At 40.0% G+C, this 22214-nt stretch overlaps 2 protein-coding genes and 1 long non-coding RNA gene across 4 annotated transcripts; 2 read left to right on the top strand and 1 right to left on the bottom strand.

Annotated features, from left to right (window-relative positions):
* Positions 1–8026: 8026 nt before the first annotated feature.
* On the bottom strand, positions 8027–16743 carry LOC116669519 (type I phosphatidylinositol 4,5-bisphosphate 4-phosphatase-B). Of its 2 annotated transcripts, XM_032499451.1 has the most exons (8): positions 16716–16743; positions 15618–15748; positions 13710–13891; positions 12153–12259; positions 10852–10963; positions 10610–10662; positions 10421–10511; positions 8027–10143 (listed from the first exon to the last, which is right to left on the bottom strand). In XM_032499451.1, exons 2-8 carry the CDS (start codon positions 15703–15705, stop codon positions 10000–10002), a joined length of 777 nt encoding a protein of 258 aa, XP_032355342.1. In that variant the 5' UTR covers positions 15706–15748; positions 16716–16743; the 3' UTR covers positions 8027–9999. The 2 variants fall into 2 exon arrangements, with proteins under 2 accessions (XP_032355342.1, XP_032355341.1); XM_032499450.1 differs by lacking the exon at positions 16716–16743 and having other exon boundaries at positions 15618–15917.
* Positions 14486–14820, top strand: LOC116669534 (uncharacterized). Its single transcript, XR_004326788.1, has 2 exons — positions 14486–14679; positions 14744–14820. It is a non-coding gene; the product is annotated as an uncharacterized LOC116669534 (long non-coding RNA).
* Positions 16744–18957: 2214 nt separating the features above from the next.
* On the top strand, positions 18958–21363 carry LOC116669523 (type-2 ice-structuring protein). The gene is made up of 7 exons (XM_032499457.1): positions 18958–19083; positions 19210–19300; positions 20215–20265; positions 20443–20555; positions 20638–20772; positions 20853–20961; positions 21056–21363. The coding sequence occupies exons 2-7, from the start codon at positions 19240–19242 to the stop codon at positions 21136–21138; spliced, it is 552 nt and encodes a 183-aa protein (XP_032355348.1). The 5' UTR covers positions 18958–19083; positions 19210–19239; the 3' UTR covers positions 21139–21363.
* Positions 21364–22214: the final 851 nt, after the last annotated feature.

Here is a 22214-nt window from a genome sequence, read left to right as displayed (position 1 = left end):
ACCTTACAAATAAGGTACATACTAGAGGTGACTCTAGCCAGGTAAGGGGACATCGACAGCGGTGTGCGCTAAAGCGGAAACCCCAAACGAGGGCAGGAGTTCCAGCTAAGTGGAGAGCGTGTGTGTCAGATAGACAGAGATGTTGATGATTGATGGCCAGAGACCTAAATGTAAAGCTGAAATGTGGACGACAGGCGGTCACATGAATATAACAGAGCAAAATACGAGGAATAGAAACATCCCAAAAAAAACTGTATGTGGCTGTAAATCAGACTTTTTATGAAGTGTGCTACAAGCATCGGGTGACAGAGCTGTAATAAAACCTGAAAATAGAGACAAGGAGGACAAGGAAGTAAATCTGATTTACTCTCTCACACATATAAACAGCCCTAAATCCAGCCGGCGAAATCCAAAGCCCCAGGGAGCTCAGATCAAAGCCCTGCTTCAGACCAACGCTGTTTCACACCTTCTATTAAATATATCATTACCCACTATTACTCTTTTCTTCCATCCACCTTTCTCAGTTTATTGCTTAAGTCTTGTCCCATCTCTCTCTCTCTCTCTCTCTTTTTCTATTACTTTTCTTCTCTTTTTTTCCACAGTAGTGACTCTTCTGGTGTTTACTTTCCTTCATACTATCATCCCATCAGAACACAGCCAAGGCCCGTAATGGCCTCAAGGCATGGGAAGGTAACACACACACACACACACACACACAGTAACAATTTGCCTCTCCAGCGTCAGTTCAAGACTTTGTACGAGCAATAGCAATAATCTCTGTTTATATTTTATAAGAGTTTAAGGAACGTGACTCTTTTTCTTTCAAAGTAACGAGACAGTAAGGCAAGGCAAGGCAAGGCAGCTTTATTTGTATAGCACATTTCAGCAACAAGGCAATTCAAAGTGCTTTACACAAAATCAGTTGAACAGATAAAACACAAGTAAAAACAGTTAAAAATCACAAGCATTAAAAACCGGTAAAACACATGAATAGACAGTTAAAAACAAAGAGAAACATAAAACACAAGAATAAAATTTACAGTGCAGCATAAGAAATTTAAAGAAATGATTAGTCATTTAAAGAAAGGCAGCATCAAATAGAAAGGTCTTCAGCCTTGATTTAAAAGAACTGAGAGTAGCAGCGGATCTACAGGTTTCTGGGAGTTTATTCCAGATATGAGGAGCATAGAAACTGAAAGCTGCTTCACCCTGTTTAGTTCTGACTCTGGGGACAGAAAGCAGACCTGTCCCAGATGACCTGAGAGGTCTGGGTGGTTCATAGTGTAGTAGCAGATCAGCAATATTTTGGACCTAAACCGTTAAGTGATTATAAAACTAGCAAGAGTACTTTGAAATCAATTCTTTGAGACACAGGAAGCCAGTGTAAAGACTTCAGAACTGGAGTGATGTGATCCAGTCTCTTGGTCTTAGTGAGGACTCGAGCAGCAGCGTTCTGAATCAGCTGCAGCTGTCTGATTGATTTTTTAGGGAGACCTGTAAAGACCCCGTTACAGTAGTCAAGTCTACTGAAGATAAAGGCATGGACAAGTTTTTCCAAATCCTGTTGACACATAAGTCCTTTAACCTTGATATATTCTTAAGGTGATAGTAGGCTGACTTTGTAATGTCTTAATGTGGCTGTTAAAGTTCAGGTCTGAGTCCATGACTACACCAAGATTTCTGGCTTTGTCTGTTGTTTTTAACATTGTTGTTTGAAGCTGAGCGCAGACTTTTAATCGTTCCTCTCTTGCTCCAAAAACAACCACCTCAGTTTTTCCTTCATTTAATTTCAGAAAGTTCTGGCACATCCAGCCGTTAATTTGTTCGATGCACTTAGTCAGTTTTTGTATTGGACTATAGTCCCCTGGCGATAAGGTTATGTAAATTTGTGTGTCGTCCGCATAACTATGGTAACTTATTTTGTTTTTCTCCATAATCTGAGCCAGTGGAAGCATGTAGATGTTAAACAGAAGAGGCCCCAGAATGGAGCCTTGCGGAACTCCGCACGTCATATTTGTACGCTCAGATGCATAATTACCTATAGACACAAAGTAATCCCTATTCTTTAGGTAGGATTCAAACCAGTTTAGTACTGAGCCAGAAAGGCCAACGCAGTTTTCCAATCGGTCTAGTAGTATATCGTGGTCGACCGTGTCAAATGCAGCACTGAGATCAAGTAATACTAAGATTGAAATTTTGCCATTATCTGTGTTAAGGTGGATGTCATTAAAGACTTTGACAAGAGCCGTTTCAGTGCTGTGGTGTGGTCGGAAACCCGACTGAAAGGTATCAAAACTGTTGCTTAGTGACAAGAAATGGTTGAGTGTTGAAAGACTACTTTTTCAATGATTTTACTTAAAACGGAAGGTTTGATATTGGCCTATAGTTGCTCATTAGTGACTTGTCTAGGTTGTCTTTTTTAAGAGTGGCTTGATTACTGCAGTTTTCAGGGCCTGTGGAAAGATACCTGAAAGAAGAGATGTGTCACAATCTGTAGAAGATCAGAAGTCAAACATTGGAAACATTTTTGAAAAGTCCCGTTGGTAGAACATCAAGGCAACAGGTCGAGGTTTTCAGATGTTGAATAATGTCCTCCAGGTTTGTATGGTTGATCGTGTGAAATTCTGTCATATTGGAACTATTTTTGCTTGAACACTGTGACAAACACATATCCTGGACTTGATATGGAGGCACTGACTGTTTGTCTAATCTTTTGAATTTTGTCTTTGAAGAAGGAGGCAAAGTCATTGCAGGCCCTTGGTAGATAAAGTTCAGATGCTACTGGTACTGGAGGGTTTGTTAACCTATCAACAGTAGCAAACAAAGCACGGGAATTATTATTGTTCTAGAGATAATATCAGAGAAAAAGGACCTTCTTGCATTCCTCAGTTCCAAATTATAAATGCGAAGTCTCTCTTTATAGGAGTTATATGGACCAGGAGATTTGTTTTTCGCCACCTTCGTTCAGCTTTCCTACACTCTCTTTTTTCTGTTCTCACCAGTAGGACATTTCTCCATGGAGATCTTTTCTACCAGATACAACTTTGACCTTAGTGGGAGCAATGGCATCAATAACATTTGTGATTTTACAGTTGAAATATCTACAAGCTCACTGACTGATAGCCCAGAGAGGGCTGGTGTGGAGGAGAAAAGCTGAATAAATGTGTCACTGGTGTTTTCAGTGATATACCGTTTTCTGATTATCTTTGTTTGGACACTTTTGGGCACAGAGATAGTGCCGTTAAAGAAAACACAGGAATGATCTGAGAGAGCAACGTCAGTCACCACAACCTTGTAGAGTACAGTAGAGTCCTACAACAGTGCTGTTTGAAATCTGGGATCCCTGCGTAACCTCACATTTAAAGACCGTTCTTCTAAATTCAGGACTGGCTGAAAAATGAGACTGCTCTGCTCTCTGGTTGATGTCGAACCACTGAATGGGTTTTGGAGAAATGAAAAAAATATGTCATCAGAAGTGGAATAAGTACTCAGATCTTTTACTTAAGTTAAACTAGTAATTCCACAGAGTAGAAATAGTCTGTTACGATTGAAGGTCCCGCATTCAAAACGTCACTTAGGTACAAGCACAAAAGTACTGGTAGTAATAATCTAGGTGATCTTCATGACAAGTAATGTCTGTTACGTCACTAGCTATCGCCCAATGAGGTAACACAGTGGTGATTGGGCCAATGGTCCACTGATGACAGCTCTTGTGCTGGCAGTATGAAGCCGTCTACACACGTGATCAGAGGGAAAGGTAGGTCTCGGAGAATAGTGAGAGTGCAGATATACATCATTCCTCCTGGCTACCGCTTTTCATGGTTGTGCCTTGAAGGGTCAGCGGCAACAAGGTCAAAGTTGAAAGAAACTTGAACTTGAAATCCGACGGAGCGTTGGTAGCAAATGCAGCAATTTCGAGCGGTGTGTCACCCCAAGGGTAGCGCTTCCTCCTAGTTTTCTCCTACGCTCTTCCCAGAGGAAAGCAACGGCACAGCCAGCGCAGAGCGGTTAGGTGGTGAAGCGGCGTGCTTTTTTGTTTCGATCTGCAGCTAGATTTGCGTGTAAGCGGTTACTATGGCCAAAATGGACAAACACAGAAAAGAGCGGCGACTACAGACGATGAAACGAAAAACAAGTGAAAGTAAGATCCAAAAACACACCTGCAATTACCGCTTACCGCCACAGGTATTGGCAATTATTTCTTTATGGTGTAACACAGGTTTAAATGTCCCAACTCTCTCCTGGACTCAATTCAATCTAAAGATGAAACCACTTGAATAAATCGTTCCCGTCATGATCTGTCAGCCAAAACTGAGTAACGCGTGGTGGTACCTTGGGTCTGGACAGTATGTGTGAAATGCATTGCTGAGGAAAACTGTTGAAAGCCTTTTAGACATACGAGGTACGGACACATACATACATGCATGACGCTCACAGACACAGCTCTTGTTTCAGCTGTGGGGTCAGTACGGCTAGCCGGGGTTAATACCACATGACTATTTCACACTTCCTAATTACTCCATAAGCACACATGACCACACAAGAATGTGGTCACTTGAAACTCACTGTGGGTAGAAGACAACATCAGCAACATTTATTAAATTTATTTGCATTGCTGACATTGATGTTTCCTGTCAATGGCAAAGTTTGGCCAAATTAAAGGTGCAGTAAGTGATTCTGCGCACAGATTGTAGATATTTGAACTCAAATGCCCCCAACCCCCACCCCCAGATTCAAGGACAGATAACTAAGCGCAGGCACATTTAAATGCCCCCCACCCCCCAGCCCCCGCCCCCTACCATCAACAGCCGATTGGCTGGAACAGTGTTGTTTTTTGTCTATTGCACTCTTTTCTGTTGGTTTCCCATTTACACAGACAGGGCTGTACTGGATTAACATCACTTACTATACCTTTAAGCAACAAATTAAATCCCTTACATTCCTTTCGTGTTATTGTTTTAGTAGGGTGAGGTAACACCTTCAAGGTAGTTTAAAAAAAGAAAAGAAAAAGAAATTCTCGTCCTCACCGGCGTGCAGGTTTGCTGCTGCTGTTGTTGGAGATGTGGTTGGTTTTACCCTCAGCCACCTTGCGGGTGCTGCTGTTGATCCTCAACGCTTTTGGGTGGCCTGCATCCGCTGAGCCCTGTCGCAGAGAATCCCGGGCCTTCTTTTCCTCCAGCATGGCCAAAAATACACATACGAATACACGCAAAAACACACACAAACATATAAACAGAACACTCGTTCTTAATGTCTTTAATCACACACGTGCACATCTGTTTTTGAGTGAGTTTGATTTCCTTCGTCGAGAAGCATGTTACACTTCCAGAAGCCAAAGATAAATCCCCCAAGTTAAGAAAAAGGGAAAAAGTGGCGCCTTTCTTTTAATATTTTGATTGAACTATTGCCATGGAAGAAAAAAAAAAAAATCCAAAAGTAATTCCAGAGGAAACAATTCCTAATTCTCTCACAGTATTAAGACAATAGATCTGCTTTCACGTAGATCAGTGATCGGCCAATTTAAAGCAAAAAATAAAGAAATGCAAAACTAAGTCAGTAAATCATCCATCATCCAGTATTCCAAGAAGAAGAAGAGTTCAGGCAACCCAGGTGTTCCTGCACTCGAGCGTTTCGCATGTCTGAAGACTTAAAGCCATTTTAGTGACTCAGGGGGATTCGAGCAGCGAGAGACTGAAGGGTGAAACAAGAGTAACGCTGCTCAGAACTACACACAGTCCCTCTGAGCAAGCAGCTGGAGGGAGAGAGAGAGAGAGAGAGAGAGAGAGAGAGAGAGAGAGAGAGAGGGTGTATAATAAGTTGAACTTATAAATGGAGGGTCACAAAATATCACTTACACCTAAGTTTAACTAATGTGATTTTTCTAAAATTAAGGTGCCAGCTAGTTATTAGTGGCAGTTTGATGGGAATGAAAGGGGTGTGTGTTAGTCTCCCGGGTCCTAACATCCTCTTTATGTGACACATTAAGGACACCGTTTAAAGTGGTTTCATGTTCTCAGCAAGGCGTTTCCCTATCAGTCAAATGTTTCAGCCATCATCTTTGTCCAAAACAGATGACAAACTGATACAACTACAAATAGGTCCATTTGGTACCATGTTGTTATTTGATGCCTGTAGCACATGTACAGACAAAAGAGGAAATCAAATTACAGTACGTAGCGTTATAGATCCAAGAAGCAAATGCAACAGAATTACTGTGTAATGGCGCTAACCAACTACGCCCCCAACCCCCCCATAGTGTTCTATTTATTACTTACAAATGTACATACTGTAAATACACTTATACATATATTCTACTGCTCTTCATACTATTCATCCTGCACATACACTGATTCTTACCACTCTTATGTTACTTATTCTGCACTACAGTACATTGGCACTGTTACCACACTGCACATAGCTGTACATACTGTACATATCTGTCTATATGGTTCATACTGAATATCCATATTTATTCTGTTTTTCTTATAATAACCCACTGCATACATCTATATTATTGTCACTATTATAATGTTACCGCTACTACATTGCACATATCTGTACATGCTGTTCATTCATTGTTCATATTACATAGGCATATTTATTCTGTTCTTATTGGTAACTGCTAATACACTGCAAGTATTTATATTTAATTCACATTACTCTAAACCACCGTCTGTAAACCAACTGTACACTTCTGTCTACATTGCATTATATTTCTTGTATTTTCACATTGCACTTTTCTGCTCTTTTTGCACTTCTGGTTGGATGCATCCTGCATTTTGTTTTCTTTGGATTTGAACCCTGCACAATGACAATCATGTTGAATCCAATCTGGATGTGTTTTGAAGGTGGTGAACGAGGACTCTGGTGTGAGCTGCTGATGGCCACAGTCCTTAGGATTGATAAACTGCACAATAAGAATTTCACTGAATAAAAGCAATGCCCACCAGACTGACCAGGTGACCAATATCGCCACCTTCAGATCAACAAACGGGGGTAAAAAGGAACGACTGAGCCCAAACATTAATATTAAGTAGTTCCAGTATATTTATAATTCAGTGTAGGAGAGAGAATGTGTGCCATCTATGGACAGACAATCTTAAACTTTATAATATGCAATAGCAAAAAGCGTTGTTGATTCTAAAGTCTTTTGGGGAATCAAAGTTGATCATGTGCTATGTAACTATAAAATGGTGTCCTACCCCTCACCCTCTGCCCCCCATAAACTCTGGAATCTGATTATTACTTATCATTTTATCTTTATTTGAATATATATTTATTATATTTTGTACTGTACTAGTCGTACTTGTCCTTATTGCACCGAGGGTCAGAAAAAAAAACTATTTTCAATTTCTCTGTATGTCTGGCACATCTTGCAGAGCGGTCAATAAAGTTGACTTGAACTTGAACGTCTTCACTGCCTGACTGACCTCTAGTGGTTCTCACTGAATAACTGGACATCATTTTGTTGAAAAGAATACACATTTGAGTCAGATGACCTTTTTAAAAGTATTACTTTGTTTTACAATATACAAAAAAAAAAAAGATAATCCATCCCGGGAGTAATATTGACAGAAACATCCAGTAGTACATCAGTACGTTGTAGTGCAACGTGTTTCACAGTCAGCGGGTACTCACATCAGTCAGTCACAAGGGGGAAGCAACAGCTCGGATTATTATTACAACCCAAAACATGATCAACATCCTGCTGAATATATTATATTTACACTTAAACAGAGAGGTGTTCCTAGCGTCAGCTGAAGTCAGTAGAATTCAAATAAGACGGACGTACGGAAGCCCTTAGAGGCAAAAAAGAAGAAGACATTCTGGTGATCCATTTTATAAGTTTGTCTAAATAGGTTCTCTCCTGTGATTCATGAACAAGTGAAGGTACATTTTTTGGTCAGGATTTTCTTCATAAATTTCCTTAAAAAAATTACTTTAGTGTGTGAAAAAAAAACCTTTGCCAAGATTTTGTTTTTGTTTTTTGTTTGCTGTTGTAATATGAATTTCGGCTACTATAGGCTATATATAGGCTATATATATATATCACAAAAACGGCAGATTAGCGACAATTAACATATGTTCTAGCCATATGAAAGACATGTATTTAATGTTACATAACCTGATAACACACAATATATGTACCTTGCATTTAGAGTGCTTGGAGAAAATTATATTAAATGCTTTTAGTCCTATTAAGAACACAGGGTAATACTTGGAAAAAATGTTTATTTAGTTTAAAATCTTTTAAGGAAAAATTGTACTGGGAAAAAAATAATAATATTTTGCCGGGTTGTAAGTCATAAACACAGGAGAGACAACAATTTACACTTCAGACTTAGAAAATAGATCAGCACAATTTGTTTTCTCAGGGCTTCAACCCAGACGGGAATTAACGAGAGAAGATAAATAAATAAATCGTTTTTTCTATCAGTGACTCAACCAGGGTAAAACTGCACTTTCCTAGCTTTAGTTGAACAAAAAAGAAGCTTTTCAGCAGAATATGACCACTTTACTTCTGAATCTTACATGTTATATAATATTTTCACCTATTACCAGTCCAGTTTAGAGAATCAGCTCAGGACACGTTATCACTGTGCACGTCTCTTTGACATGAATCGTTTTCAAAACAAAACCACAGGGAATTTAATCAAATGCCCCAAAATCCCTGTGTGAGATGATCTTAACGCTGACATGCTTACTAGAACTTAAAAGAAAATGAATGCCGCTTGCTCTGATTTCACGGCTGCTTCTTGATTTATACATTTCCCCATATACATCCTCTATTAATTACATCTCCCTCATCGTGTTACGCATGTTATCTTGTTGTTATCAATGCCCCAAAACAAAATGCAAACATGCTTCCTCGGATAAATTGTAGTTATATGATATGTGCACTGGGACTTCAGTTGAAAAGACTAATTCAACGTTTTGCAAAATACACTAATTCGCTCTCTTTTGCCGAGAGTCGGATGAGAATAACGATATGTCTCATGTCTGTGTATTAAATATGAAGCGACAGCCATAAACTGGTTGGCATAGCTTAGCATAAAGACTGGAAACTGCTAGCTTAGCTTTAAAAAAAAAAAAGGTTTATGAAAAAAAACTCTTGGGCGAGAAATAATCCCACGCATAACACCACGTAAAAGTCTTCTCACACTTCAGTGTCAAACAAATGAGATATCTTCTTTTAATTAGTTTGCCGTCTCCAGGTTTTATGCTAAGCTAAGCGTACAGATGTCAGAGTGCCATCTACCTTCTCTGAGCTTTCTCAATCCAACAGTTGTCAAGAAAGAAAAATATGTGTCCCCAAAACGTCCAAATATTCTACTAAAAAGGGGAGCGTCATTTATTTAATGGTCTAGTTCTTTTCTAGTTGAGAGAATAGCAAAAAGATAACAAAAGTACACACCTCCTAATCCCTCACTCCGATGTGCTTCGTTAGATTAGGATTAATTATTGATTGATATGGTTATATAACTTAACTAAAACACCCCCTTCACTGCCGTCCTCCTTCGATCTGTCCATTCAAATCTCAGTTCCACTGATAATTTGATTTAGCTGAATCTTATGTTTCTAATGGTTCAACCCACTTCTCTCATGTCATCTTTATCGGGAACTTCCCTCTTTTAGTCTCCCACCATCCCGGAATAGAAAAAAAAAAATCTTCATCCCGTAATGACATTTTTTTTTTTTTTACTATTGACAGCTCATCTTTGGGGTAAATCCAATCTGACATGAATGTAGAGTGAGATTTTTTTTCTTCTTGAATGCAATTATTTTTTTTTTCTTCTTCTCTTGTTGTCTCTTATCTTTTGTTTCCTTCCTCTCTTTTGCTCTGTGATTTTAGAAATGAGACTCCCCTACTTTACTCTTTCCACTCTTCCCTTTTCCACTTGCCCTCTCACCTTCCTTCGTCCTCCGCCCGCCCCCCTCTTCTCTTCTCTCTCTCTCTCTCCCTCCCTCTCTCTCCCTCTCTCTCTCCCTCTCTCCTCTCTACGCGAGATTGGATATGGGGTCGCTGATTTTCAGACACCTCCAGTAGACGGTTCTTGCCATTGTGAAGAGAGCGAGCAGGATCAGCAGGACCCACGAAACGTAGATCCCTTTAGAGTCCTGGGCTCGCCTCCATGTACCGACCTGAACACAGAGACAGATTAGGTTTATTACACAACTTCAAAACTTTTTTGTATTGTTGTTTTCCTGTGAAATATGTTCACTTCTTTAGGTCTCTAAAATTAAATCAAATGCAACAATGTGAGAAGGAAACATCTTGTCATGTTTTTCACAGGGTTAGGGGTCAAAAGCAGACACGGCACCATTTAAAGGAGTCAACAAGACAAAAAGGTTAAAAGCATTTATCTACAGTTTTATGTCAAAGCACACACACACACCACCCCCCCCCCCACACACACACCACAAGTCCTGCAGTGGAGGCCACGAGGATGACGAACAGCAGGAAGCACAGTAGGCTCCTCCTCCTGGGGTACCGCCGACCAATAGAAGAGCTGCAATAAAAATCGGGAAACACATTTAATTAAAAAGTTAAAAAAGGAAAAACAAAATGTTTGTGGGGCCATTTTGAGGGAATTGTTGAGGCACATACACTTTTCGGCAGTGCGGACATCGCGCCAAGGTCCGGTCTGAAAACTCTGTCCACTGGAAGAAAAACAGGAAGTGAAACATCAGTAAAACTGAATAATAAAGAAGTGAAATTTGCACCGCAAGTTGCCATTTGTGTGTGGTGGTGTGTGGTGTGGTGTGTGTGTGTGTGTGTGTGTGTGTGTGTGTGTGTGTGCGTGCGTGCGTGCGTGCGTGCGTGCGTGCGTGTGTGTGCGTGTCCCCTACCAGGAATGTATTGGAGCAGTGTCCACAGATGATCCGGATGCCAACGGGCTGACGCTGCGGTTCAGGACTCTCCCTGCCGATGTGAACTGGTCCAAGGTTGATGACGCGTTTACTGGCAGATACAACAAAACAAAAAACAAAACAAAAAAAAGGATGATAAGAATTTTTAAGCGGGCCTTGCTTACACTTTAATGTCACAATTGAACACGTCCAAATCCACTGTGTAAGATACAAGATAACTGTGAGAAAAATCACTTGATCCTGGCATGACTTCCCTTTAACTGGGGCTGGATATCGACCCTAAATACCTTTTTGTAAACTTATATTCTCAGAAAAACTTGTTTTGTTTTCTTTGATGGCACACATGGAGATATGCCCGAATTGAAGGTGTGTTTTTTGGAAAATCACTTTTACTTAGTTATTGCTCTTTTCTTTGTTCGGCCACAGTAACAGTTTAGAAACGATTCTGATGCGATAGATTCACATACCCTCTCCGTTATCGCTTGGGAATTTCTCCCGGGAATATGGCTACAGACGCCCAGCTCATAATACTGCAAATGCAAAGCTTTCTATCATAAAAAAAGAAAGAAAGATCATCAGCTGTATAAGATAAAAGGTTAGTGTGAGAAAAGTCAGTTGATCCTGTCATGATATCCATTCTCACTGGGTCTGGGCTTCAATCCTCAAGTTCTTTTTTTTTAAGTTACAATCTCAGAAAAAAACTAAAAACTCGGTTTCTCTTTGGCAGCAACTATGGCAATAAGCAGGATATGCGGCTGTGTTTTTGAATATCACTTTTACTTGTTTGCGTTTGTTTTGTCTGTAGTCATGGCTTTCTTCTTTGGTTTTTGGCCACAGTAACCAATTACCTAAACCAGTGGTTGTCAGACCTTTTCACATCTTTTCGACATGCGGGAAACCTAACGGGGCGAGCTACCCAACGTCCACAACTTTGACATATTAACTAATGTGTGGATGACAGCTTTGTTGTTGTTCCAATGAGATTTAGTCTGTCTTCATTTTAGTAAAAACTGGCGCAGCTCAAATAGTAAATATTAAAAATAAATACTAAAAACTATCAAAAGAATTTCTCAGGTCAGCTGCGCACAAGTAGAATGACTTCAAAACAACAGCAGCTGCTAAAAACTCTCTTCCAATGACTGTATTGAAAATGAAGGCCTGCTCTCAAATGTCCCTCCGAGAACTAGATAAAGGTCGGGGATGATAGTGAATCTGATGAATGGCTTCTTCTGCACAGAAGAACAACACTGGCTGAAAATAAAACGCTGTTTGTGTCTCACCAGTACGGTCTGGGACAGGCGATCCTCTGCGATGTGACTTTGCAGATCAGGAGACAGTTACATGGACAGCGGACGTACTTCTTTCCAACAGGAGCGTTCTTTATCGGCTACAGAGACACAAAGCAGGGGCAAATTTAAAAAAATAAATAAACACTTTTTGTTTTTTTGTTTCAGTGTCGAGGTTTTACCCATTTTGGGGATCTAAAATAGCTCTCAGTGGTTCAGTTTTGATCTCATCATCTTCTCAGATGAGACCATGGAAAGACTTTCTCACACGGCCGTGTCTCAAACAGAAAATTCGAGACACTGCCAGTGTCTTGTTGCTGAAGCGTGACACTCGGTACACTTTGTGACTGCAGTCGCTCTAAACCTTCAGACGCTTCCAGATCTGTGAAAACATGGTAAAAAGCTAAAAAACTCTCCATTCTGTTGTTACATTTTTTGTGATTTCACTCCATAATTTGGCTTCTGGCATCAGATATGAACGTTGCATATTGTTAAAAGCTGAACTGCTGCAGCAGCAAAAGCTAATGTGAGGCAGCAAATAACAGCAGTAGTTCACCAATGTATAAAGATAGGGCTGCACGATATTAGGAAAATATCTAATTGCTATTATTTTGACTGATATTGCATTATGAGTCACGATATTGGAGGGAATGATCATTTTTGTATCATTATTCACATTTTCATTGAGAAATGAAAGAAAAAAAAAAAATGATTGAAGATTTTTTTTCTCTGATCAGATATGATATCATCACGATACTTGTGCCACACTATTTTTGTGATTTTAAACATATGGCAATTTTCTGCAATATTTTGCCATTTATAACCTTTTTTATTATTTCTAATTTTTCCCAATTTCAAATGACGTCCCCAAAACATTGTCAACATCTGTTTAATCTAAAAAGAAACATGTCTCTGTTTGTTCATCTCACTTGAATTTTTATTGCTGCATAATGGGATTGTCAACCAGACAAACTGACCAACACATGCATAATAACAGATCTATATTGGGTGCCTGTGTATTGATACAGTATTGCCACTTAAAACATCGCGATACTATGCTGTATCGGTGTGTTTCCCCACCCCTACTGATCACTGCATGCATTAAGACAAGGCAAAACACTGTTCCTGCTGTCGCCATCTGGTGTGTGGGAGCCAGTGTGACGCTGGGAAGAGAACAGGCGCCCCTGGACTGTGAGAAACCGACAACATTGACGCTTATTGTGACTAAAGAGATTTATCTTATTCTACATTGTATTACAAGAGCTGCTCTAGAAAGCTTTTTCAGTTGTCATTTTCTGTACTGATGCTGTGAGTACTGCAAATGGATTCTACTTGCAAGTAAACCTGACTTTGATACACAGTAACTTCAGTGGTTCCGGTCTATTCTTGATAATGAGAATATTTTAACATTAGGCGATCCTGTCGGAGAGCTGGAAGACAGAGCAGTTGTTGTTTTAGGGGTTGGAGCGGCCAAATCACAAGTTCAAAGTCCTGTGACACGACCTAAGAAGACTTATCTACGGGGTGTGAATCCAACGCTGTGTGACTCACCGTAGCTTCGTTGCAGATGCTGCACTTCACCACGTGCTGGTGCGCCTTGCCCTCCACAGATATGGCGCTCTGACAGACGCGGCAGCTGATGACCGGAACGCTGCTGCTGTCCGGGCTGCCCTGCGGCGAGTAGGGGGGCGGAGGCTCACCTGTTGCCACCGCGCTGGGGAACGGCGCAAAACCTGGAGACAGCGACAAGCAGGAAGCAACGGTTTAGTTACAGCTTACTGTCAGTGTAGTCTATATCCTCAACCTTCCAATCCGGGATTGCCCCGTTGCCGCAAGAAATTCCGCCATTTGTGCTTATTTTTGGCCAGATTTCCGTTACCTCACGCTTCTTTTCTGTTAAGAGTTTTAATTCCTGTGGATTTATGAGGACTACAGTGTTTCACAGAGAATTAATCTCTCTTTGTGGTTGGAGCTGACCCGGGGTGGGAGGTGCACACGCGGAAAGCAGTGCAGACTTCTTAAATAAACTGCAAATAGAGCTGGGCAATGTGGAGAAAGTCAAATATCCCGACCTATATTGACTTTAATGGAAACCTAATGACTCTGCCGCCGTTCTGGAGCGGATCCGCAGCCATTAAGCATCCTGTGGAAATTGGGGGTAAATTAACTTTTTAGTGCAGCGCTGTGGCGGACGGTCTGGCAAAAGCAAGACTACAGTCAGTGTGATATCGGAGTTTTGTAAGCTGTAACAATTCCAAATTTTGCTGTACAATTCACTGACTCAGAAATAATTGTGATTAGGGCTGGGCAATTTTCAGTATGATAATTTATCATCTTTCGATAGAATCATATCGTGATGAAATCAAATATAAGATATCATGATATACAATAACATTGTCTAAAATAATAACAACAAGCACATACTAACTCCATTTTCTCAGAAAATCTGTTGTGAAACATTTTGAGGGAATATCATTTGAAGAATTGCGGACACACTATTTTGTGCTTTCATGTAAACATAGTCAGATTATAGCTTGGGCGCATCATCTACAGACAGATGGTGTTTCTCCACACTGGGAAAAAAGATATTTATTTTGTCTCTATAATTTCACTTGAAACTGTTTCCCACATTATTGATGATTATTATCTAAAATCTCATTGTAAAAAATATTTTGTGAAAGCACCAATTGTCAACCCTACAATATTGTCACAATATCAACATTGATGTATTTGATCAAAAATATTGTGATATCTGATTTTCTCTATATCGCCCGGCCCTAATTGTAATTAACAATATATTTGTCTTTTTCAGTCAAATTCAAAAAATATATTTATTTATTCATCACTCAAAAAAAAGCTTTGAATGAAGTCCAGGATACGTCCTCAATATATCCCTGTTACGCGACCCAGATAACAGGCTCATTATATACTTAATAAGGTTGTGTACTATAGTCAATAGTCAATACAGACAATATAATATAGTCAATACAACAATAATATATAAAATACAGTCATTTATTTTTGTTGAAATGGATTAAAAAAAATAGTAATGAAAAAGTATCGAACCGGAATCGAACACTTGTGAACGATTCCCAGCCCTTAGCTAGTATTTTTACTTTTACTACAGCTAATAGTAAAGGATCTGAATACTACTTCCACCACTGCTATTGTGCATTTGAGGATAAGTATCACTAGCTACGCTGTGGTAAAAACCCGTTGCTAAACTTTATTAACGACACATAAAGTGAATTTCCGGGAGTTAGCTAACTAGCTAGCTAGCTAAAGCTTTGCGTCTGTTACTGTAACTTCATTATTCACAGCTAACGTCGGCCAAACCGCCATCTAAAACTAACGCTAGCTTACATTTGTTTACAAGTTGACGGCAGCTAGTCTCCATCTTAAACACAAAATAAAATAAAGTAGCTGTTACGAAACCTATAAATATAACTGTTGACATACTCTGTGGTTTTGACAGATATCCATGTAAGCTGCCGTTAGTGCCGTCGTACTGGTCGGACAGCAGCGGCGACCGTTCCCCGTCCGCCATCGCTCCCTACGGATCCTTTTCGGATAAACACCCTCAAGAAGAGCGTGCGTGCTGCGGCGGGGGAAATCCTGAGACCCCCGGTACTACAGAGCTCAAACCCCAAAGCCTGTCAGTTACTTTGAGTTTTTGACATCCACATGACACGGCGAGAACACTGAAGGCGGAAGCGAAAAAACATAAACATCTGATTGGGGCGTTATTATGGAATCCACGCAACTTCTACGTAAGTCCCGCCCTTTAATAGCATTCACACACTACTATTGGCCAGGTGTCCATGCCTACGCAATGTAACGTAACTCGATTTGTTTCTTTAACTGTCTATGATTTGTTTAGGTCCTATCCCCTGACCAATCGGCTATCCTAACCTTAACCACAGTGCCTAACCCCAACCAATCGAGTTGCTTCACAGGGCGGGACTTGCCTAAATTACATGGGATCCATGATAGCGCCTGACGGGGATCTGAGTCACCGCTGTGATGGACAGCGCCCTCGCCCAATCAGCGACTTTCTTTTTTTTTTTTTTTTTATTCCTTTCTTCTTTAGTTTTATAAGCGGGCTACAAACCAACGTTTAGGTGCATGCCGCCACCTACTGTTCTGGCACGTGTAACATTATGACTTTAAATTAGTGGCGTGAGATTCCAAGAGTGTATAGCTGCAGCCTGGAGCGTCCCATGTCATCCGCCCCGTCTCATGCGGTCTCATCTCATGCGGAGGCGTGTCCAACGGTAACTCCAGAGGGTAAAAAATGCAAAATCACGAATAATTTTTTTTTTAATTCATTTGTATGATTGCCGTTATAGGCAAACTAAAAAAATCCTTCTGCCATCCCCGAGTTTCTTCTTTTCAAAATAAAAGCTTGCATCTGGAATAAAATACTAATATCTCTCTTACTTTCCAAAGTAAAAGCTCACGTCAACTATCTTTTCAAGTAATAACTGGACATATGTATCACAAAGATAGACTTTGTGTAGTGTCAGAGGCATCATCCAACTATAAGTCAAGAACATATGTGTGTGTGTGTGTGTGTGTGTGTGTGTGTGTGGCTGTAGAATTGTTAATTTTGTGGTTAAAATGTGAATCTGCAACGTAACCAGTAACATTCCTCTGCAGGTAAATGTAGTAGTACAATGTTGTTTTTCTCCGTAGTAGAAGTACACAGTAAGTCAGTAGTACATAGGGTTACATATTAAGTGCCTTGGGCGACAACTCAGAGTAGTTTCCTGTATATGTGTGATGTGTGAAGTGTGATGTGTGATGTGGGCTCCACTACGCCTCTTCATGAGACTGGGGGCAGGTCCTGGGTGTATTGATTCCAATGGGAGAAGTGTACGTGAACACAGATTATGAGCAATTCTTTTGCCCCATAGACGGTAAATATTGGAGCCATTCTTCAGAAGACACATATCTCCACAAGTCACAATTCAAACCGGACCGAAAAATAATTGTCATCTCTCATTGATTCCCATTCATATTTTTTTTGAAAGCTAGCTCCCATGGACCGGATGCATAAGGGTGTGACTTTGGCTCTCTGTTTACACAGAAAGTGAATTTAAGTATAATAACCAGGTTTTATTTGAACAAAGAATGATAATTCTAATTAATGGAACACCAAAGTTATGTCTTGGTAAAGACACTGAATGTTTTTAAGATAAGCATTTGGTCAAAAAAATAATTTCAGCATTATTTTTAGCAATAAGTTGTGTTTTTGACTGTATTACAGTGAAATGACTCCATGATTAATGTAAAAACTAAGCCTTAATACTATTTTTACTCTCACTAAAATCCTTGGTAAAAAATGCCATTACCCAACCAGTAAAGGTGACCGTGCCTCAACACTGTAGGGTGTGACTGATTTATATATATATATATATATAGTTAATAATTACCTTTTTTTTTTACCAAGTTTTTTACAAGTATCTCTTTTGATTGTTTTGGCTCTGTTCCCCACCTCCATGCAATCTCCAGACAAGGTCCTTAGATATAACCACACCAGTCTTGGCATTTGGTTTTTACCCTATGTTTGCCCACGGTAACGCCCTGCTTCACATGAAGACAGTTACAATATTTGCACCTGGCAGCAGCTCCACTTGGGACTTAGGGGCTTAATGGTCAATCCATCAAACTTACAAAAAAATGCTTTTTACAGTTGTTGTTTTTACCCGATAAATCAGAGAGTAACCACTGATGTAAAAGTGACTGGAGGAAGGATGGGAGTTGCTTGTACCACGGCAGCGGAGAAGTAGAGGCGAGCTTGCCAAGGTCTCAGGCAGAGGCCTAACCCCCACCCTAACCATAACCTAATTCTAACCCTAATCCTAAAACCAAGACTTAACCCTTAAACAGCCCTTTAAAGTTGGAAGGTCCAGCATTTTGGTCCCACAAAGTTGTTGGGACCCCACAAGTATACTGAACTCCCGGTTCTTGGACCCCCATGAATATAGTTAAACAAAACACAACACACACACACACACACACACACACACACAACACAGCACACTAGTGGTCTGGAGAAAGTTTTACTTCCCAGGTTTTGAATACTTGTCTCTTTGGACCTGAAGCCACCTTATTATTAAATATATTATTATTATTATTATTTATTATTATTATTATTATTATATTATTATAGAGAGTCTATTGTTGACTGCTCTGGACCTCAACCTAACTCTCTCTGGAGATAGTAAAGTTTAAACTGACTGAAATCCCAAAACACACCTCTGAGCCATGTTGTAACTGTGTTATCCACCGTGAGACAGTACAGAAACACACTCTGCACGTCTACATTGTGAGACAGCTGCCCTTTAAAGAGATGAAACGTGAAACAGTGCTGGTGGAGAAAATGCAGTGCAGTGCCATAGGCTGCCCTTATTGCCACTAAATGGTTAAATAGTGAATAGTACCCTAAAGGTTATTTTTTTTAGAAAGTTGTAGTAGTTATACTTTAAGTCTGAGTCCCATTAAAGAATCTTAACCAAGGTTTGGAACTGTTTCATCATTAATTGATCACAACTTTCTGACCACTGCTGCCCCCCCCCCCCCCCCCCTGCAGCAGCGCCCTTTTCCCTTTTTTAATATAATCATTTAATATTTCATCTTCTCCAGCCATCTTTTATCTTTACAGTTTGTCCTTCAGTTGTCCAGGTCTACAGGTGGCGAGTCATTCTTCATTGGAAAGATCCTGTTCTACAGGATCAGTCAAAAGCAATAGATTTTTTTATAGCCCATTGTTCATTGAGGTGGAGTAGGTGGAGATATTTGTTCAAAGCAAACCTAGATAGATATTTCACTGTATATAAGAGCTGGTGTTTCTCTTGTTCATCACCTCCACACAGGAACACTATAGCTGACCCTGGGACGGAAGACAATAATCCTGCAGAAGGTTTGCTTCATCTCTTTTCTCACTACCTTTGTTGCCTCCTTTTACCATCTCTACTTCCTCTTGTCCTGTCCTCAAAGGGGCTCTCTTCAGAAATATCACCAACACATCTGTTTCTCTTTGTAGAAGATCATTTTTACCATTTGTATCATCTCGACCATGAAGATGCTGACTGGGTCTCTACTGGTCTGTGCCATGATGGCTCTGACCACAGCTGCTGGTGAGGATCAACTACGGTTTGTAAGACCACAAACTGTCCACATGCTTTGTCACTTATTGAGTTAGTCTTCTCTAAAGACAGTTGTGCTCATAAGTTTACATACCCATGCCTTAGTTGACTAAAAAGAGGAATAAAAAAATCATGTTTTGGAAATGTATCTTAATGTGATGATATGGGGCTATTTTAATTCCAAAGGCCAAGAGAACTTTATCAGTTTATCTGATAAAAAGATGATAAAGAAATGATTTTATGGAAAGTACCCCATGCCAATCTCTATGTAGGGTGAAGGGTATGGGATGATGATGATGATGTGTGGGTGGGGGGGCTATTTCAATTCCAAAGGTCAAGGGAACTTATCAGGATGCATAGTATCCTGATCCATGAAATAACTGGCCTTTAATAATAAAAGATCTGCCTGCCTCTATGGGAATTTAACATAGGGGGTATATACTTATGCCCCCTGTATTTTAAGGAAGAACATTTATTTATGTACAATACATTAGTCATTCATAAAGAAAATTGGTGTCCTCAAAGGTTGGATTTTACCTCATTTTTATTTAAGGCATAAGATAAATTTCCAAAACATGATTTTTTTATTCCTCTTTTTAGTCAACTTAAGCATGGACATGTAAACATATGAGCACCACTGTATGTCCTGTTATTTACTGACATCCATGCAGCGTTCCTCCTGTTCTGTTTCTTTTATTTATCATTACAATCAATATTTCCTGAAAAATCCTTTTCTATTCTGGCTGGTCATTGAAGAGATTTGGTATTCATGGGTCAAAGTCCTATTAAGTGGACCATGAGAGGAATTAATTTAGAACTGGAAGTAAATCGGTCTGGTCTGTCTTCACTGTAAAGAATAGGGAGCACATAGACTTCACTCACTTAGTTATGTGTCAAACCTCCAGCTGTTCCAGAAGCAGAGGCGCCTGAGAAGGCAGGACGACCCCTTGAGGAATGTGAGTTAGTTTTTGTTCAGATTTTTCCAGAAACACATTCTTATGATCAACTCTGCAAAGTGTTTGGGTCATTCACCTTTTACAGCTGAAACGTTACGGTTTCACCTGCTCTTGTCAACTCCATTTACAGCCGACACGGTTTTCTCGTGTTCAGTTTTTTCACCAATTTGTTTTCAGGGAAAAGGCTCATCGTGGTCAAGAGGTCTACATCTTGTCCAAGCGGTTGGACTGGCTACAACGGTCGCTGTTTCCTTTACGTTCCAACACCCATGACTTGGGCGGATGCTGAGGTAATGCGGATGATTTCTTCGACACCACGTCCAGTTTGCTGTCACACCTCGTGTTCGGCATATTCTTCTTCTACAATTTCAGAAAAACTGCCTGTACCATGGTGGAAACCTCGCCTCAGTGCACGGCTTCGATGAGCATCACGTGATTCAGAGCATGATACAGCGGATCACTCACATGTATCCACTCACATGGCTCGGAGGCTCCGATGCACAACAGGTACTTTACTGATTACACCAAATCTGAAACAAACCAAAAAAGCGTGCCTAAACCAAACTGTCTGTATGATCATCTTCTAGGAGGGTTCCTGGTTCTGGAGTGATGGTACACCTTTTAAGTTCAACTACTGGTCTCCAAGACAGCCTGATAATCAAGCGAATGCTGACTGTCTGTTGATGAACTTTGGAGGTATATACACTGTGTATATAGCTTAAGAAACATTTTAGCTTGAAAAACAAAGCACACAATTTAACCCAGACTTACTCCTTCTGTCTTTTTACAGATCAGAAGAAATTTGACGATCAGCCTTGTCATTACCACATGCCGTTCGTCTGTGCTAAAAAGCAAGAAAATGTAGTTGGATAACAGAGAAACATGCATTACCCATCACAACCACAGGAGTTGGAGTTGGGTAGATTTGCAATTGTATCTGTGTCTTTATCATCTGTAGCCTTGTGAATCTACTAATCCATACCTTTTTTCTGACTTTTTGCATTACTTAAAGAACGTAGCCTTTTAGGCATTTTATTCTGAAAACCAAACTGTTTTTCTTGTCTGAAAACAAATTAAACGGCTCAAGTGTTGAAAAAAGCCAGTCTGTGAGTCTGAGAAGCCTACATAGCGCCTGAATCCAACCTCAAAAAACTCCTCTTTGTATACAGCACTACATAAGCACATTCTCTGACACTAGAGGATCAATTATGTGAATAAAAAAGTCCAAAACCTATTGTCAGTTAATGCCCTACAGGCCATGGTGAAGGAAGTGTTCCGATCCTCTACTTGAGGAAAAGTACTGATACTGTTATATTATTTTGTTAGATTATTATTACTCATGCACCGATGTAAAAGCAGAACTTTAATGTTGGACTTGGTTGATCTGGAGTTCATTTTAAACTATTATCTACTGTTTCTTTTCATTATGCAAATTATTTTCTCCATTAATTGATCGCTTGGTTTGTAAAAATAGTGAGAAATGGCGTCACTATTACCCAGAGTCCAAAGTGATTAGAGCTATGAAAAAAAATGACTATGTTTAATTGGATACAATTATGTATCCATCCTCAAGTTCAAGATAAGTAATCAAAAATAGTGTAATTGCTTTTAGATCTGCAACTTTTTAGTCGATTAATTGGGAAACAGAAACTTAACTGACAACAAGGTTTTGTCATTTAAGCAAAAAAGTGTCCAATGTGAAGATTCAGTACGATTGTGATAGGGTTAAAGAAATGCCAATAAACCAGAGCGTGGTTTTCTCCCATTGTGGAATGCTGTGTGGACTAGCCAGACCCTCCTGCACTGCACTGTGGAGGAGGGTCTGGCAAAGCGAGACCAGTTATAAGATAGACAGGGGAAACGAGAAGGTGCTACACTTTATGAGAAACGTGCTCTCCTCACTCCAAATGCCAAAGCAAAGCATGTTTGTGAATCTGCATACCACACTC

This window comes from Etheostoma spectabile, chromosome 19 (genome assembly GCF_008692095.1).
Source record: "Etheostoma spectabile isolate EspeVRDwgs_2016 chromosome 19, UIUC_Espe_1.0, whole genome shotgun sequence".
NCBI classification, from domain to species: domain Eukaryota; kingdom Metazoa; phylum Chordata; class Actinopteri; order Perciformes; family Percidae; genus Etheostoma; species Etheostoma spectabile.
The sequence above is the reverse complement of the archived record's forward strand: the minus strand, read 5'-3'. Positions and strand labels throughout refer to the sequence as shown.

Bases quoted from the DNA above. Each gene is read 5' to 3' on its own strand.
- LOC116669523 (XM_032499457.1), top strand. From the start codon at position 19,240: ATGAAGATGCTGACTGGGTCTCTACTGGTCTGTGCCATGATGGCTCTG. The intron at 20,773-20,852 runs GTACTTTACTGA...ATCATCTTCTAG, and splicing joins GAGGCTCCGATGCACAACAG to GAGGGTTCCTGGTTCTGGAG. The intron at 20,962-21,055 runs GTATATACACTG...GTCTTTTTACAG, and splicing joins TCTGTTGATGAACTTTGGAG to ATCAGAAGAAATTTGACGAT.
- LOC116669519 (XM_032499451.1), bottom strand. From the start codon at position 15,705: ATGGCGGACGGGGAACGGTCGCCGCTGCTGTCCGACCAGTACGACGGC. The intron at 10,964-12,152 runs GTGAGACACAAA...TGTATCTGCCAG, and splicing joins GCCTGTCCCAGACCGTACTG to TAAACGCGTCATCAACCTTG. The intron at 10,663-10,851 runs GTAGGGGACACG...TTTTTCTTCCAG, and splicing joins ACTGCTCCAATACATTCCTG to TGGACAGAGTTTTCAGACCG.